Raw genomic sequence first — 19,856 nt, forward strand, 5'->3', positions numbered from 1 at the left:
ATTTAAAAATGTAACATTTTAAGAGTTTTGTACAAAAACTGAAACAAAAATGCTTATTACCATGGGCTGAATACACTAGAGCCAGCTATCCCCCCACACTATATTGGTTTGGGTATATATTCTTATGCAAGTTAGCACAGCAATTAGAGTACACTGCAGCGTTACGGGACCCTTGAATGTATCCAAAACTATGGAACATTACTTCAATTTGTACCCAGCGGAGACAACCTCATTACTCACATTACAAACAGTAAGTGATATGATAAATATTTCACATACGCAGACTGGTCTGTTTCTATGGCTCCACAAGCAAAATGTAAGGTGTTGGGAAAAAAAAGGAGTTTCTATTATGCCGACAAATCCTTGCAGTAAAAGTTTGCCTTGTGTTCATGTAAAACAAGCTTTGGCTTGCATACTTTAAAAAAAAAAAAAAAAAAAAAAAAAAAAAAAAATTTTTTTTTTTAAAAAAAAGTGTTAAAAACCGTTTACCTTTAACCTGTGCGTTGGATCAGCCCCATGTGCTAACAGCAACTCAACCACAGCTAGATGACCTCCGGCACACGCTAGAGACAGGACCGTATGGTCATTGTTCAACGTTGTGCGGTTCACGTTTGCACCTGAAATTAAAATGTGAATGTAAAACATACATATACACCAATTTATCCCATGTAGCCAAGGTAGGGCTCTTAGTTTCTTTAAGATTTACTGTAAAAAGAACTACCGTATATACTCGAGTATAAGCCGACCCGAGTATAAGTCGACCCCCCTAATTTTGCCACAAAAAAACTGGGAAAACTTATTGACTCGAGTATAAGCCTAGGGTGGAAAAGGTAGCAGCTACCGGTAAATGTCAAAAATAAAAATAGATACCAATAAAAGTAAAATTAATTCAGTAGGTTAAGTGTTTTTGAATATCCATATTGAATCAGGAGCCCCATATAATGCTCCATACAGTCTCATGATGGGGCCCATAAGATGCTCCATACAAAATACGCCCCATATAATGCTCCATATTAAAATATGCTCTATATAATGCTGCACAAAGGTTAATAATGGCCCCATAAGATGCTCCATAGAAACATTTGCCCCATACAATGCTGCATAAAGGTTGATGGTCCCATAAGATGCTCCACACATTATGCCCCATAAGATCCTCCATACATTATGCCCCATGAGATCCTCCATACATTATGGCCCCATAAGATCCTCCATACATTATGCCCCCATAAGATCCTCCATACATTATGCCCCATGAGATGCTCCACACATTATCTCCCCATGAGATGCTCCACACATTATGCCCCATAAGATGCTCCACACATTATGCCCCATAAGATGCTCCATACATTATGGCCCCATAAGATCCTCCATACATTATGCCCCATGAGATGCTCCACACATTATCTCCCCATGAGCTGCTCCACACATTATGGCCCCATGAGATGCTTCATACATTGTGGCCCCAAACGATGCTCCATACATTGTGGCCCCATACGATGCTCCATACATTGTGGCCCCATACGATGCTCCATACATTGTGGCCCCATACGATGCTCCATACATTGTGGCCCCATACCATGCTCCATACATTGTGGCCCCATACCATGCTCCATACATTGTGGCCCCATAACATGCTCCATACATTATGGCCCCATAACATGCTCCATACATTGTGGCTCCATACATTGTGGCCCCATACGATGCTCCATACATTGTGACCCCATAAGATGCTTCATACATTTGCCCCATATTAAAATAAAAAATCACATACTCACCTCTCTTTGCTCAGGCCCCCGGCACTTGCGAGTCACCTTCCTCGTTCCATCACTGCGCGCTGCTCTGCCTTCCATCCTCTGCACTGACTGTTCAGGCAGAGGGCGGCGTGCACACTAATCGCGTCATCGCGCCCTCTGACCTGAACAGTAAGTGCACAGGATGGAAGACAGAGCAGCGTGCAGCGGTGGAGCGAGGAAGGTGACTATCGCGCAATGCTCACCTCCCCCGATATACTCACCTGCTCCCGGCGCGGTCCCCTGGCAACGTCTCACTGTCAGATGGTCTCCGGAAGCCGGCAGCATCTTCCTGTGTTCAGCGGTCACATACCGCTCATTAAAATAATGAATATGTGTCCATATTAATTTTTTTAATGAGTGGTACCACGTGACCGCTGAACACAGGAAGAGCTGCCCGGAGACCATGGGACATGCAGGGACAGCGCCAGGAGCAGGTGAGTATGTCACCGCGCCGCTCCCCCTCAACCTCCAACCCCCCCGCCGACACTGACTCAAGTATAAGCCGGGAGGGTCACTTTCAGCCCCAAAAAGTGGGCTGAAAATCTCGGCTTATACTCGAGTATATACGGTAAGTTTTGGCTTGTCATTTTTCTTTTGGTTGTTTAAATTGTGAGTTATGATTCAAGTAAAATATATGACTCCGCTCAACTAACACTAAGGCCTCATGTCAGAGGTCAGCAACTTTTCCTGTACATAAAAACAGGTAGTTTGGTCAGTGTGTCCGTTTTGAACATCAGATGTTTATTAGCGATAGTCTCATATGAAAATAAATAAATGACAATGCTTCTCTGACACATTACAATGTGGAACACAAAGCACATGGTTAGCAATAAGTGAGAGTTTTCATGAACCCATGGACTTGTAGTAAGGGTTATTTTGAGCAGAGAGGCGAAACAAAAATGTTTTGCATCTCTGATATTTTTGAAGACAAAGTCTGCAAAACAGCAAAGGCATAGGTTATAATGGGCATGTGCCCTCTTCATGAAATTCCCATAAACAGACTTCTGTATGAGGCTTTGTATTGTCTGTTATCCAGGCTGGGAAGGACCATAGATTTTAAAGGAGTATTACACAGCCACAGACATGTACCACCTCTCCACAGAATGACTAATGGTAACCAGGAGGGGTCTGACCGTTGGGACCACTACTGATCTAACAAGGCTCATCTGAAGCAATAACAATGTGTGTTGTCAGCTGCTAACAAACCTTTGCTAATGAGAAACTGCACAGTGCAGACATGCCCAGCTCTCGCAGCCTTCATCAGCGGGGTCCTACCACCTTCGGATTCATGCTCCTTTAACAAAACAGAAATCGTAAATACCTTGAACAATTCTTATTGAACAACTTATTGAGTACAGGCCAAATATATAAGGGTCAGAGACTTACCAAATCCGCCCCAGCTTGAAGCAGTACATCTGCCACATCGGTGTGCCCGTTTTCACAAGCATACGTCAGAGCGGTATCACCTGTCGCAGTTGTCGCATGCACATTTGCTCCTATGAAACCAAGGGTACAGCAATTTACCAGTTTAAAAATTCCAAGGTTTTGATGTAATGCCTACTAGTGATGAGCGAACGTGCTCAGATAACGTGTTATTGAGCATGCTCAGATATGTTCGAGTCCCAGCGGCTGCATGTTTTGTGGCCGTTTGCCACAACACACGGGGTATTTGTTTGTTAGACAATCCCCGCATGTGATGAGGCCAACAGCCATGAATCTAGTAGCCGCAGGGACTCTTAAAATACTGTGTTATTCAAGCACGCCCGGGATACTTTGATAAACACGTCACCCAAGCACGTTCGCTCACCACTAATGCCTACTAATCTTAACATGAAGCCATCCAAAAATCACCTACTGTTTACATCAGGTTTGTGTGTTACATATCCTTTCACATTCCCCCTACTTTGGGGATTTTTTTTTTTTTTGTTTTTTTCCTGGATAACTTATTAATGAAAAAAAAATTAATAATGCATTTTTCAGTGGCCACTGGGATTTTTTAGAGTCGTTCAGGTCCGTTCCGGAAATTTTCAGTAGGCTCCTTATCAGAAAAGGCAGGATTACAATGACAGGTAACACCTGTAAACACTGAGATAACACTGGATCAACCATTCACATATGACCCTGGTCCCCCTTCTGTCACAATGACTGTTACACACTCAATAGATGCTTCAATACAAAACAGCCTGTGCATTGTGGCCTGTAAATTTCCCAAAAGAGGAAGAGATATATCGATCTATCTCTATCTATCTATCTATCTACATATACACACACACAGTTTGGATAGTTAAAGGAAAAAAAAAAACTGCCGAAAATTAAAAAAAACCAAAAACAAAAAAACACGCATTTAACACAAAAGACTGATTTAAACAATAGGACATTTTGATGTTTTTATTTTTAATATGCAATGCAAGAATGTAGTAAAGTATTGCGCACATACCAGCTACAAGCAAGTATTTGACCAGCTCTAGGTGACCTTCTTGTGCTGCTTCCATCAATGGTGTGGAGCACCCCAGCTCTATATCTGCTCCAGCTTTAATGAGGAAGTCTGCAACTTCTAGAAAACCTCCACAACAGGCCAGAGTAAGGGCAGTTTCTTGAGTCTCTTCAGTTTGAGCATTGATGTTGGCACCTAAAAAACAGGTAGCAAGTCATAGAGGCTAATTTGACCATGTTTGCATTAGAACAGGGTAGATCAAGTGTGTGGTTATAGCGAAGGACAGTTCAGTGTGCATCAAATTTAGAATTAAGGAAAAAAAATACAAAGTCTAAATGTTGGACAGCGAGCAGGACGTTGTTGAGTTAGATTAAAGCAATTCTATAAAAACCTTCTGCTCACTATGAAGACAAAACACTGTCATATAAAGTTAAAGGGGTTGTCTACTACTCTGACAGCCCCTTCTCAATCTCCTGCTTTCCCCCAGTAAAATAACACCTATATTCCCCTCTGATGCAGCTACAGCGGTGTAGACAATGGCTCTCCCTGGGTTTGCGTAACAATTTTTTATCATACAATCCCTGCGGCCAATGAGGACCAGCTTCAATTATATCTTTCAGAAATCCATAAGAAGTGAAAGCAGCTGCAGCTCTCACTTCCTCCAGAGGTCATGTCCAAATGAGGAGAGTGTGGAGCCAGTGCTGAATGACCACAGTGATAGGTTATGTCATGCGACCCCTCGGGAGAACCAGTGCCCACAAAGAATGGTGCCGGCACCAGAGGAGAGTATAGGCATGATAATTTTAGAGGGGAGTACAATAGGCATTGAGAAGGGGTTGTTCAAATAGTGGACAAGCCCTTTAATGTAACTTTTTAGTTGTCCCAGGTGCTTGGTGTGAACAAGGCATAATTATGAAAAATACATAATTATATATAAAAAAAAAATCTTAAGCACACAAAGACATTGCGCTCTGGTGAACAAAGTTATAAAAACATGCTGAATATACAGCTTTTAGGCAGTCGCATGAGTATTTCTTCATCCATATAACCGCTGCAAATTTAGTTTTAAAGTGCAGCTCTGACTACTAGTGATGACATGCTCAGATAGCATCTTATCCGTTAATGCTTGGGCGTCATACGAGCACGCCTGAAATGTTCGTCCCCGCAGCTGCATGATTTGCGGTTGTTAGACAACACATGCAGGGATTGCCTGTTTATTAGGGAATCCCCACAAGCTAAGGGTGTCAAGCAGCCGCAAATCATTCAGCCCAGAGGGACTCGAACATAACATACGAGCACGCCCAAGATACTCAGATAACGCTTATCCGAGCATGCTCGGATAAGACGTTATCGGAGCGTGTTCACTCATCACTGCTCATTACCCATCACAAGGGCATAAAGATGCTGCGAGTCAGAGTGAATAGTCCCCAATGAGGCTTACAGGAAAAAACAAACAAACCTAGAACTAATGCAATGTAAGAGAAACCTGTCAGAAAGGAGAAAAGAGCACTGATGTGGCAAATTGCATATCCTTGCCCATTTAAGACAATGAAAAGGAAAACCAACCAATCTCATTGTGAAATATGTAAAGACAAGCACATATAAGAATACATACCCTGCCCAAGCAATAACGCTACCATTTCTTCATGTCCTTCCCGGGCAGCTTCCATGAGGGGTGTATAGCCTTCATCATTTACCTCCTCCAGATTGGCACCTCGCTCTATGAGTAAAGCTGCCAGCTCTACATGGCCACCACAAGCTGCGAGCGTTAATGGAGACTCGAATGAGTCCGCTGGCATATTCACCTGGGCCCCACTATCTAGCAGCAGTCGAGCCACCTCTACATGGCCATCCTACATAGAACACAAATTGTTAATACAAGCAGAATAAAAGGCTGAGGGATCTGATAGATCTAAGGAGTCCGATTACCATGCAGGCTTCCATTAAGGCAGTGTGCATCTCATCCGTTTTATGTTCCTGGTCGGCCCCAGCTTCCAACAAAAACCTCACCATTTCTAGATGTCCTGTTGGAAAAAAGACCAAATACACAGGCTTTGGGCAAACTGTATATGACACAAACTTGTGCACGCCAACCATCCGCATGTAGTCCGAACTACAATAAGTGCTGCAGTATAAAAATGAGTGAGTGCAATTTACAAAGCCTGTATTTTTTCTTACTAGCATAAAATGAGATTATCCTGGGCCAATTAGACGGTACAAGGCTTCTACATATGGTAAACCTACTTACCTTTGTAGCACGCCAAAGTTAGTGCGCTCTCTTTAAATTCGTTAGAATGAGTATTAATTCCAGCGCCATTCTCCAGAAGGACTCTGGCTACTTCCACATGGCCAGCACTCCCCGCCTCCATAAGAGGAGTGTGACCGTTTTCATTGTGGTCCTCAATGCTAGCACCTGATTCCAGCAGCACCTTTACAACATCTACATAGCCGCCAGCACATGCATAGGTAAGTGCTGTGTTTCCTGCATTAGGGGGAGACGAGGAGAAATGACACAATGATCACAATAAGAAATATAAAAATATATCGATTTAACAACTAATTAAGGGCAAACCTGTGGAGGACTGGGAGTTCACATCAGCATCATGAGCTAGGAGCAGCTTCACAATTTCAACATGTCCCCCATTAGCAGCAGCCATTAAAGGCGTAATATCTCCTTTTATACCTCGATCTTCCACATTTGCATGCATAGCCAAAAGAACCTTTAGAAAGGGGGGAAACAAACAAGCAATTTTAAGAATAGGATGAACATGAGCATTGAGTGATAAGGGTTCAGTATTCCTTCATAGCCTTTATCATGTGTATACTTTTGCTAGGGAGCGAGAGATGGCTTACTGGGAATTTAGGGTGTTTGCAGGTTTCTCACTCTTTTCCTTACTGTCAAGCAAGCGTCTAATAAGATCTGCCATTTCTCCACACAAATTATTTTAATATCTTCCTCTACAATTCCAGCAAGTCCTCATTACTGCCATGAGCGCAAAAGCCTCACATAACATTAGCAAAAGGCAGATTCTTGCTTTAATAATCTTACCATTAACCCCTTAACGACCAGGGGTATTTTTGGCTTTGCATTTTCATTTTTTGCTCCCGTTCTTCCCAGAGCTATAACTTTTCTATTTTTTTTTTTGTCAAAATGGCCATGTGAGGGCTTGTTTTTCGCGGGACGATTTGTACTTTTTAACGACACCATTGGATTTACCATGTCGTGTAACAGAAAAAAATTCCAAGTGCGCTGAAATTGCAAAAAGTGTGCAATCCCACACTTATTTTTTGTTTGGCTATTTTTGGCTAGGTTCTCTAAATGCCAAAACTCACCTGCTATTGATTCTCCAGGTCATTACGAGTTCATAGATGCCAAACATATCTAGGTTCTTTTCGGTTTTGTTTTGTTTTTTTAATAAAATTCCAAAATTTGTTAAAAAAAATAAATACAAATTCCAAGATCTGTAGCGTCTCAATTTTTCGGGATCTGGGGCCGGGTGAAGGCTTATTTTTTGGGCGCCAAGCTGACATTTTTAATGATACCATGTTGGTTCAGATACATTATTTTGATCGCCAGTTATTGCATTTTATTGTAATGCTGCAGCGACCAAAAAAAACGCAATTCTGGTGTTTAATTTTTTTCTCTCTACGCCATTTACCGATTTAATTACTTTTTTTAATATTGATAGATCAGGTGATTCTGAATGTGGTTATACCATATATGTGTATATTTAATTTTTTTTAACTGTTTTATTTTGAATGGGGCAAAAGAGGGTGATTTGAACTTTTATATTTTTTTCATTTTTTAAATTCGTCTTTTTTTTTTTACTTTTTGCATGCTTCTATAGCCTCCATGGGAGACTAGAAGCTGCACTTGTCTGATCGCCTCTGATACAGAGTAGGGCTGCAGCCGATAGTGGGAGGAAAGGACACGCTTCCTGTGCGTCCATGTTAAATGCCGCTGTCAGAGTTGGACAGTGTGTTAAATGCCGCTGTCAGAGTTGGACAGTGGCATTTAACATGTTAACAGCCGCGAACGAATTGTGATTTCACCAGCGGCTGTTCCGGGCACATGTCAGCTGATCAGATCAGCTGTCATGTCCTGGAAAAGGTGCGGGCTTCACTGCTGGAGCCTGCACCAAATGGGGGGAGGCGTCCAATGACAGACTACCAGTCATTGGACGTTAAGGGGTAAAAGGAAATGTAGGGAGTATGTATGTACAGTGGGGCAAAAAAGTATTTAGTCATTCAGCAATCGTGCAAGTTCCACCACTTAAAAAGATGAGAGGCGTCTGTAATTTACATCATAGGTAGACCTCAACTATGGGAGACAAACTGAGAAAATAAAATCCAGAAAATCACATTGTCTGTTTTTTTATCATTTTATTTGCATATTATGGTGGAAAATAAGTATTTGGTCAGAAACAAAATTTCATCTCAATACTTTGTAATATATCCTTTGTTGGCAATGACAGAGGTCAAACGTTTTCTGTAAGTCTTCACAAGGTTGCCACACACTGTTGTTGGTATGTTGGCCCATTCCTCCATGCAGATCTCCTCTAGAGCAGTGATGTTTTTGGCTTTTCGCTTGGCAACACGGACATTCAACTCCCTCCAAAGGTTTTCTATAGGGTTGAGATCTGGAGACTGGATAGGCCACTCCAGGACCTTGAAAAGCTTCTTACGAAGCCACTCCTTCGTTGCCCTGGCGGTGTGCTTTGGATCATTGTCATGTTGAAAGACCCAGCCACGTTTCATCTTCAATGCCCTTGCTGATGGAAGGAGGTTTGCACTCAAAATCTCACGATACATGGCCCCATTCATTCTTTCATGTACCCGGATCAGTCGTCCTGGCCCCTTTGCAGAGAAACAGCCCCAAAGCATGATGTTTCCACCACCATGCTTTACAGTAGGTATGGTGTTTGATGGATGCAACTCAGTATTCTTTTTCCTCCAAACACGACAAGTTGTGTTTCTACCAAACAGTTCCAGTTTGGTTTCATCAGACCATAGGACATTCTCTCAAAACTCCTCTGGATCATCCAAATGCTCTCTAGCAAACTTCAGACGGGCCCGGACATGTACTGGCTTAAGCAGTGGGACACGTCTGGCACTGCAGGATCTGAGTCCATGGTGGCGTAGTGTGTTACTTATGGTAGGCCTTGTTACATTGGTCCCAGCTCTCTGCAGTTCATTCACTAGGTCCCCCCGCGTGGTTCTGGGATTTTTGCTCACCGTTCTTGTGATCATTCTGACCCCACGGGGTGGGATTTTGCGTGGAGCCCCAGATCGAGGGAGATTATCAGTGGTCTTGAATGTCTCCCATTTTCTAATTATTGCTCCCACTGTTGATTTCTTCACTCCAAGCTGGTTGGCTATTGCAGATTCAGTCTTCCCAGCCTGGTGCAGGGCTACAATTTTGTTTCTGGTGTCCTTTGACAGCTCTTTGGTCTTCACCATAGTGGAGTTTGGAGTCAGACTGTTTGAGGGTGTGCACAGGTGTCTTTTTATACTGATAACAAGTTTAAACAGGTGCCATTACTACAGGTAATGAGTGGAGGAAAGAGGAGACTCTTGAAGAAGTTACAGGTCTGTGAGAGCCAGAAATCTTGATTGTTTGTTTCTGACCAAATACTTATTTTCCACCATAATATGCAAATAAAAGTGATAAAAAAACAGACAATGATTTTCTGGGTTTTTTTTTTCTCAGTTTGTCTCCCATAGTTGAGGTCTAACTATGATGTAAATTACAGACGCCTCTCATCTTTTTAAGTGGTGGAACTTGCACTATTGCTGAATGACTAAATACTTTTTTGCCCCACTGTATGTATGTATGTATGTATGCATGCATGCATGCATGCATGCATGCATGTATGTATGTATGTATGCATGTATATATGTATGCATGCATGTATATATGTATGCATGCATGTATATATGTATATATATGTATGTATGTATGTATGTATATATGTATATATGTGTATATACACTCACTGGCCACTTTATTAGGTACACCTGTCCAACTTCTTGTTAACACTTAATTTCTAATCAGCCAATCACATGGCGGCAACTCAGTGCATTTAGGCATGTAGACATGGTCAAGACAATCTCCTGCAGTTCAAACCGAGCATCAGTATGGGGAAGAAAGGTGATTTGAGTGCCTTTGAATGTGGCATGGTTGTTGGTGCCAGAAGGGCTGGTCTGAGTATTTCAGAAACTGCTGATCTACTGGGATTTTCACGCACAACCATCTCTAGGGTTTACAGAGAATGGTCCGAAAAAGAAAAAAAATCCAGTGAGCGGCAGTTCTGTGGGCGGAAATGCCTTGTTGATGCCAGAGGTCAGAGGAGAATGGGCAGACTGGTTCGAGCTGATAGAAAGGCAACAGTGACTCAAATCGCCACCCGTTACAACCAAGGTAGGCCTAAGAGCATCTCTGAACGCACAGTGCGTCGAACTTTGAGGCAGATGGGCTACAGCAGCAGAAGACCACACCGGGTACCACTCCTTTCAGCTAAGAACAGGAAACTGAGGCTACAATTTGTACAAGCTCATCGAAATTGGACAGTAGAAGATTGGAAAAACGTTGCTTGGCCTGATGAGTCTCGATTTCTGCTGCGACATTCGGATGGTAGGGTCAGAATTTGGCGTAAACAACATGAAAGCATGGATCCATCCTGCCTTGTATGGAGCATCTTTGGGATGTGCAGCCGACAAATCTGCGGCAAATGTGTGATGCCATCATGTCAATATGGACCAAAATCTCTGAGGAATGCTTCCAGCACCTTGTTGAATCTATGCCACGAAGAATTGAGGCAGTTCTGAAGGCAAACGGGGTCCAACCCGTTACTAGCATGGTGTACCTAATAAAGTGGCGTGTGTGTGTGTGTGTGTGTGTGTGTGTGTGTGTGTGTGTGTGTGTGTGTGTGTGTGTGTATGTATATATATGTATATATATATATATATATATATATATATATATATATTTTTTACAAAAAGTGGGAGAATGTAAGAAAAAAAAAAAAAACAGCATTACTTACAGCCACAAGACCACCGAGGTCAGTGGTAGGTGGCTGGTGTCATGTGTGGTGTACAGCGCATCAACTCCTGCTGTCAACTACACAGAGACTGGTAGGGAGCACTGAGCAATACACAATTGTGGAGAAATATTTTTCATTTTAGTTACACTACTTCCTTGCCCTCTGACATTTCAGAAAACACCTTTAAATTGGGAAAAGCTAGTGAGAGGTTCCATTTTTTTTAAAGTATGGCCTTCACTTTTAAGGCCTCTTTTATAGTGTTTTAGTAAGCTGGGTACAAGTCCCCAATCCTCTCTGCATAACAAAACGAACAAAAAAACAAAAACAAAACAAAAAAACACAACAGGATTTTGGTTACTCGACGCCTTTATTGGGGGACAAAGGAAACCATAGGTGCATGCTGCTGCCACTAAGAGGCAAACACTATGCACAAAAAAAAAAAATAGCTTCTACCAGCAGTGTACACCCCACCAACTGGCATCAGTTCCTGAGATAGCAGTAAGAGAAGCAATGTGTAAAGAATAACTAAAAGAAATACAAAACCAAACCTTAACAATATAAAAAAAAAAGTCACAACTGCTGTCAAGCAGTGTCCCACAATGAAGGCTCCAAGAAACAGATTTTATGGTGAGTAACCAAAAATCCCGTTTTCTCTATCACTTCATTGGGGCACAAAGGGAACCATGGGACCTCCCAAAGCAAGGAGGGAACACACCACAACTCCATTTAGGTCAGAGAACTAACCACTGCCACTTGTAAGATTCTCCTACCTAGGCTGGAATCAGCCGAGGCGTAGGTATGGACCCTGTAGAACTTGGCGAACGTGTGAGTAGACCATATCACCTCTTTGTAGAGCGGATGCCTGATGGCGAATGGCTCAGGAGGCCACCGCTCGGGTAGAGTGGGCCTTAATCCCAGGAGGAGGCGCTCTATTCTTAACCAGGTACACCTTCAAAATAGTTGCCCGGATCCAGCGAACAACTGTGGCCTTGGACTCTGAAGGCCTCTTCGAGGGCCCTCAGGATTCACGAAGAGAAATCCATCCTCCGGAAGGGGATGGTCCTAGAAAGATAAAGCGAATCCCCCTGACCAGGTCCAATCTGTTCAGACTCGCTCCAGAGGGTGAACCGGAGATGGGCAGAAAGAGGGGAGGACGATGTCCTCATGGAGATGAAAAGCGGAAACTACCATGGGAAGTAAGTACAGAACAGGCCGCAAAGCCACCTTATCCTGGTGCAGAATAAGGAAGGGTTGGCAACATGAAAGAGCTGACAGCTCCAAAACCCACCTAATGGAAGTAATTGTCGCAAGAAAAAAACACACCTTCTTAGGCTACGTTCACACTTGTGTACGGGAGCTTTGCGGACGGCTGCGTAATTCCTCTTTGAAGCTCCACCCACTTCCGCACTTCTTCCGTTTAGGTCCGCCTACTTCTGCATGCATCCTGCGTACCCATCTTTAACATTGGGTACGCAGGACATGTGGATGCGTCGTTTTGACGTGCCCGCCGACCGCACGGGAACACAAGTTTTTTAAAGATAGGTACGCAGGTATGCAGGACGCATGCAGAAGTAGGCGGACCTAAACGGGAAGTGCGGAGGTGGGCGGAGCTTCAGGGAGGAAGTACGCAGCCATCCGCAAAGCCCCCGTACGCAAGTGTGAACGTAGCCTAAGATTGACGAGGCAAAGAGACCTCTTGAAGAGAGGTCCTGATCTAAGAACGTGAAGCAAAATTTTTTAGAAAATGAATAGCCAACACAGTGACTTGGCCCTTCAAGACAGATAGGCCTACATAAAAGCCCCGATTGAAGAAAGGCCAGAGCACCTCAAAGAGAGAAAACCATAGGCGCGGCGTGATTAGTCTCACATCAACAGAAAAAGGCTTTCCATGTCCGATAACAGTCTAAAGACTATGCTGGCTTTTGAGCTCGATTCATTGTCTGAATCGCACGTTTCGAGAACCCGGACGCTATTAAAACAGTGGTCTCAACAGCCACGCCGTGAAATAGAGCGAACAAGAATGCTGGTGGAATATGCGGCCCTGAGAAACAAGATCTGGTCTATCTGGGAGTCTCCAAGGAGCGTCTACGAGTAAATTGATGACCTCAGCACCAGATTAGCCCAGGAGGGCCTGGTATGCAATTAGGATGACAGGCAACCCTTCCACCTTGATTTTCTTTAAATGCCCAGGAAGAAGGTGGAGAGGCGGGAACAGATGAAAAAAAGTAAACTGACAAGGGTATCGCTATTGCGTCAACGTCCGCCACAAGAGGACTGAGGAACTTATGTTCATCCTGGTGGCTATGAGATCCACATCCAGGAGTGCCTAATCGTAGACAAATTTGATGGAAAACGTCCTAATGCAAAGACCAATCTCCCACCACAAGACCCTCGTGACTGAGAAAGGAGATGACCCAATTATCCATGCTGGGAATGTGCACTGCCGAAATTGCTGGAACCATGTTCTTTGCCCAGAGAAGAAACTTGGAGACACCAGTCATGGCCAAAGGACTCAAGAGTTCCTCCCTGGTGGTTGACATATGCCACTGTCATGGCATTGTCTGTCTGTACTCGCACCGGTAGGCCCCTGAGAAGGTCTTGCCAGTGGAGAAGGGACAGAAGAATGGCTCTGATTTTGAGAACATTGATTGGCAGCGAGGTCTCTTTCAGCATTCAGCAACCCTAAATTGAGAGGTTGCGGAACACCGCTCCCCAGCCGAGAAGACCACAATCCATTGTAACCACTTGCCAGTGAATAGGAAGGAAAAACCGACCCTGCTGAATGAGGGGGTTGGACAAACATTAAGTTAAGAACGCCCTGATTTGAGACGAGATCTGGACAGGACAATCCAGGGAAAGAACAGACTGTTTTCATTGGGATAGGATGGTCTGCTGAAGTGGACAGGTGTGAAACTGGGCAAAGGGAATTTCCTCCACAGCAGCTACAATCTTGCTCAGAACAGCCATGGCTGTTCTACAGTGATGGACAGGTGTTCCAGGGCTAGGGAGAAGGATGGAGCTTTTACAAGGATGACGTCGAGGTTAAGCATGACCCCTAGAAACCTGGTTCGTAAGATGGCTATCACCGCTGACATTATCTTTGTAAAGACACTGGTTGCAGTTATCAGGCAGAAGGGGAGAGCAATAAACTGAAAGTGGCCCTGTCGTACCATGAACAGAAGGAATTTCTGATGACCAGGAAAAATTGGGACATTGAGATAGGCGTCTAGGATATCCAGTGAACACTGGAACTCTTGTGAATCCATGGAAACCATTATTGAACGAAGGGATTCCATCCCGAAATAATGTAGGCGGACTCTTGATCAGCAACTTGAGATCCAGGATGGGTCGAACCAACCTGTCCTTGGTTGAAACTGCAAAGAGGTTCAAACAGAAACCTGAAAAATGTTCCTAAGGTGGGATGGGAACAATGACGCCAATTAGTCGGAGAGAGGCTATGGTTGCAAAAATACCGGTACCAGCCAGGGGTCTCTTGGTGGGCAGGATTTGAAAGAAAATGATCTCGGGGGTCACAAAATTAATTCTATTTTGCATCCTGAAGATACCCCCTCTCTGACCCAGGCATCCTCTACAGAGGAGAGCCAATCGTCCCTGAAGAACAGGAGACGGCCTTCCAACCCAGGAAACTTCCTGAGAGATGGTGGAGAGTCATGCAGAACAGAATCTGCTAGGTCTGCTCCTTGAGGATCTGCACTGCACATTGCGAGGATGCCAGGAGGGTGCTGGTTTGCAGGCATCTCCTGGCTTGGAGTGTTTTGCAGATGAGAAGTGACTAAAGGTCCGAAATATTCACTTGGTTGGGCGCTGTGGTTTGACCTGAGGAAGAAAATAGCTTTACCCTCGTGGCCTCCATTGAATTCTGGTCCTGCCTGGTTCCAAACAGTCGTGACCCTTGGAAGGACAGACTGGTCAGCAGAGACTTCTTGGAAGACAAGTAGGATTGCAACGCCTTTAGCCAGATGGTCCTGCGGATGGCCACTATATTACTGGACGCTTGAGCTGCACAGGAGGGGGTGTCCAGTGAGGCGGCTACTGTGTATTTTTCCGGTTGTGAGATCTGGTCCATTAAGTCATCAGGCGCGGCTTCCGCAAGGATGCCCTGACTTAGGCTGGTTTCACATTGGCGGTTGTGTCCGCAGCATTTCTGACGCATACATCCGCATGAGTCTTGATTTCCTATCTTTTACATTGTAGACGCAGGTGCATGCGTTTACCCACGTTTGCTTACGCATGCTTATTTTGGGGTGTGACGCACCATGCTAGAATTTTTTTGCCGTCAAATTTCCGCCGCCATACGCATGCGGACGCTTGCAGAAGGAGTGCGTAAATGAAAATGCATTACAGTCTATGGGAGTGCAAGGACATGCGTTGGTTTGCATTTGCGCAAGGGTCTATATACAGAAATCCCATGAGACACGCCCATTGGGGGTGACTTGAGTCAGGGAAATTCTCCTTGCATAAACAACGCGAATGCATACAAAAACGCATGCAAATGCGTGCAAAGTTGCTTTTTTTATCCGTCATGCGTAAGTTGATGCAGATTAAAAAAGCAGCGTTATCATGCATTTTGCCATGTGTTTGTGATTGCGTAAGAAACGCTGCGGACTCAACCACAAACGTGAACCTAGCCTAAGTTGCTTGGCCCATGCAGATATAGACTTTGACACCCACGTGGTAGCAAAGGCAAGGCATAGGGTGGAACCTGCCGCTTCGAAGACTGACTTGTAGTGATGAGCGAGTATACTCATTACCCGAGATTTCCTGAGCGTGCTCAGGTGGGCTCCGAGTATTTGTGACTGCTCGGAGATTTAGTTTTCCTTGCCGCAGCTGCATGATTTGCGGCTACTAGACAGCTTGATTACATGTGGGGATTCCCTAGCAACGAGGCAACCCCCACATGTACACAGGCTGGCTAGCAGCCGTAAATCATACAGCTGTGTCGACAAACTAACTCTGAGCACTCACAAATACTCGGAGACCACCCGAGCAACAAGTAGATTCGTTCATCACTACTGACTTGGCAAAGGACTCCATGAGTCTCAATGTAGTCCTTAATCTATAATCTGTCCGTAAGGCGAGGACTGTGTTGGTGGATAGTCCGACGAGTCCACAACAGGAGAAACAGTCCAATTTTCAGGGAAATCTTAAGCGAAGGGGCACAGAATACCAAGCCATTTCCCTCTCTGAAAGCATCTGGTCAGGTTTTCCTGCTTTCTGGAGAGGACCCCCTCAAATTCCTTATTGGTGGAGGGCAAAAACTCTAGGAGTTCGTCTTCTTGCCAATCTGAAGGACACCGCCTGTACTGAGGGCTCCGTAGGAGCAACCTTGATATTAAGGGTCTGGCTGACCACCACAATTAAGACTCAACCATGTCCCTCATGTTAGAGGCCTAATCAGGGTCCAGGGTCAGAATCTGCTTTGAAACTCCAGTCAGAGTCCAGTTCCGCTGGCAAGTCTGGTGAGAGGGGGTTCTGGAGTGACTGTCCTACCTAGCCCTCTTTTGGCCATTGCTGATAGCCATGGAAAAAGGTAAAAGTCGACCATGGGATCTGCAAGCAGCTGCAAGGATAGGCAAATGTACAGCACGGATATCAAGGTTTAAGACACTTTGGTAAGATTTGCAACGGATTGAGACAGTATGACCACGTTGGGATAAGGGGAACACTGTCTCCGGAAGCAGTGGAGGACTCCTGGGTGGCAAGGACAGAAGCACTGCTACAATCTTGACAGAGGGAAGGAGACTAATCTGAAGGGAGTCCGCACTTACAAGAACAGCCAAACTGCTTGACTAGGATAGTAGGGGCCAGAGGGCGAGAGCGTTCTCCTTAAGAATTAGACAAGACAGAAGAAGGCCGACTCACTAATGCCAGATGTTAGGGGACAGAAAGGAAGAATTGTTGAGGAGAGTGTTAAGGTACCTTCACACGAAACGACTTTACAACGATAACGATAGCGATCCGTGACGTTGCAGCGTCCTGGATAGCGATATCGTTGTGTTTGACACGCAGCAGCGATCTGGATCCTGCTGTGATATCGCTGGTCGTTGAATAAAGTTCAGAACTTTATTTGGTCGTCAGACCGGCGTGTATCGTCAGGTTTGACACCAAAAGCAACGATACCAGCGATGTTTTACGCTGGTAACCAGGGTAAATATCGGGTTACTAAGCGCAGGGCCGCGCTTAGTAACCCGATGTTTACCCTGGTTACTAGCGTAAAAGTAAAAAAAACAAACAGTACATACTCACCTGCGCGTCCCCTGCCGTCCGCTTCCTGCTCTGACTGAGCGCCGGCCCTAAAGTGAAAGTAAAAGCACAGCGGTGACGTCACCGCTCTGCTGTTAGGGCCAGCGCTCACACAGTACAGGAAGCGGACGCCGGGGGACGCGCAGGTGAGTATGTACTGTTTGTTATTTTTACTTTTACGCTGGTAACCAGGGTAAACATCGGGTTACTAAGCGCGGCCCTGCGCTTAGCAACCCGATGTTTACCCAGGTTACCCGGGGACCTCGGCATCGTTGGTCGCTGGAGAGCGGTCTGTTTGACAGCTCTCCAGCGACCAAACAGCGACGCTGCAGCGATCGGCATCGTTGTCGCTATCGCTGCAGCGTCGCTTCGTGTGAAGGTACCTTTAGTCTGCACAACAAGGCTTACCCACAGGAAAGTTGAGGAACCACAAGCAGACCAGGGATCTGTGGCGCTGAGGTCTCAGGAAGGCTGGCTGGCGAGTCCTGACGCCACTGAGGGAGGAAAGAGGGCGTGTTCGAGCCAGTCAGTGCGACAAGGAGGGAAGGGGAGGGGTTGGGCGTCGCAGCTAGGCCGCACCCTAGCCTAAATTAGTGTTGAATGAAGCTGGTGAGGGGCGGGCGGTGTGGAAGCCTATAAGGATGTGGAATAAAACTGTGCCCAGACAGAAAACATACACACACTTATGAGCCCCCTAGGCCGCTCTGGATTCTACTGATAACAGCCGATAGACCTTTTTTACATCGTCTCTGGAATCCTTAATAAAGAGAAGGAGGGAGAGGGGGAGGGAGAGGGGGACCTGTGGGGGAGAAAAAAAAAAAAAGGGGGGTATCTCAATCCCTGAAGATGTCTCTGAAGAATTCTCAGATGTCCGAACCTCACCAGATTGTGGGGCATCTGTACATTCTGAGACCGTCAGGCTCTGTTGGGCGAGCGGGCAGGAGTAGGTAGCCGCGACTTCTTCAGCTCACCTGAACACTCTTGATGTGTTAGGGGCTAGGGTCCTACCGGATGGACAGATGAGGATACAGGGGGGTTAGTCCACGCTGTGCTCTGTAATCCCACGTAGAGACAGTGACTGTTCACACTGCATCCCTTCAGAGGTAGAATAGAAGAAACTTCTGGAAAAAAAAAAAAAAAAAGGGAAAACGTAACTGAAAAACGACAAAAACCAAGGTAGATATGGGTCTAGTGAAAGACTTGTGGTCACCTCCTACTGACACCAAGCTAAAATTGATTAACTTTGTGCCAGCTGGTGGGTATATATGCTGGCCAGCAGATTTTTCTTCTTCATAGTGTCAACCTCCTCGTGGCAACAGCATGCACCCATGGTTTCCTGTGTCCCCCAATGAAGGGATAGAGAAAAAACTATTTATTACTCCCTCCCCCCATACGGTGCAGTCTGATGGGCATTGCTGGTTTTGCTTTGGCGCCTCTGGTCGCAATTGCAGTCCTGCTGCTTTCTTCATGTAGATGATGAGGGGGAGAAATAAAAGTTTTTTTTGGTGCTATGCAGAGGGGATTGGGGACTTACATACAGCTTACTAGAATGCTGTAAAACAGACCTTAAAGGTGGTAACTGTACTTTATATTGGGGAAGCCTGGCTACAGGTACCCTTTAAAAGGGACTATCTACAACAGACCTGGGCAAGATGCGGGCCGCATCCGGCCCGCCTGATGATTTTTAAACGGCCCGCCCCCAGCACCGCTCGACCAGACGCTTCTGAGCAGCCCATGATTCATTAAGATGGCCGCCGGAGTGCGTTGGTCATTTGACTGCACCCTGCCATACCCACTGACTCCGCCCGCTGTCTGATGCGTTGATCATATGGGGCCCCATCTGATCTTGCGTCGGCGGTCAGGGTGACGCTGGTGGGTGGGCGGGGCGGTGCTCACTGGCCGGCCCTGTACGTCACGTTCGTACGTCACTCCAGCGTCGCGCGGGATGTTCTGCGGTGAAAATTGCTGGCTGGCGGTCTCGGGTGAGTATCCGCGCGGTCGGGGGGAGAGGGGGTCCCCGTGTTGCTGGGGAGTTATGAACCCTGATCCTCCTATTAAATGACCCGAAACACAACGGGGAACATACAAGTCCATGTACTACCTAATTTCGAGGTGGACACGACACGGGTATGAGGAGACACTAATCCGCAGCTGAAGCCTGTGTGTCCCGTGGTCCATATCTGCTCCCAGGGATATCCAACCAAAGCAATCGTCAGAATCAGCAGAGAAACCAGCAAGCATCAATTTCCAGAGAGCCAGGGCCCAGTCCTGCAGGAAGCACGTGTGTTCTGGGCTGGGGGTGAATGGCAGAGGTGGCATCTC

General features: G+C 45.5%; 1 protein-coding gene across 9 annotated transcripts in view; it reads right to left on the reverse strand.

Moving 5' to 3' along the window:
- ANKRD17 (ankyrin repeat domain 17) overlaps positions 1–19,856 on the reverse strand; it is a 173,705-nt gene that overhangs the window by 75,308 nt on the left and 78,541 nt on the right. For all 9 annotated transcript variants that reach the window (XM_077276900.1, XM_077276938.1, XM_077276930.1 and 6 more), the window contains 8 exons: positions 6,800–6,947; positions 6,476–6,709; positions 6,157–6,251; positions 5,843–6,080; positions 4,231–4,422; positions 3,180–3,289; positions 3,000–3,087; positions 490–617 (listed from right to left, as the gene is read on the reverse strand). In XM_077276900.1, the coding sequence (XP_077133015.1) occupies positions 490–617; positions 3,000–3,087; positions 3,180–3,289; positions 4,231–4,422; positions 5,843–6,080; positions 6,157–6,251; positions 6,476–6,709; positions 6,800–6,947 (1,233 nt within the window). The remainder of the gene's footprint in view (positions 1–489; positions 618–2,999; positions 3,088–3,179; positions 3,290–4,230; positions 4,423–5,842; positions 6,081–6,156; positions 6,252–6,475; positions 6,710–6,799; positions 6,948–19,856) is intronic.

The sequence above is a fragment of the Ranitomeya variabilis genome, chromosome 1 (genome assembly GCF_051348905.1).
Source record: "Ranitomeya variabilis isolate aRanVar5 chromosome 1, aRanVar5.hap1, whole genome shotgun sequence".
Taxonomy (NCBI): domain Eukaryota; kingdom Metazoa; phylum Chordata; class Amphibia; order Anura; family Dendrobatidae; genus Ranitomeya; species Ranitomeya variabilis.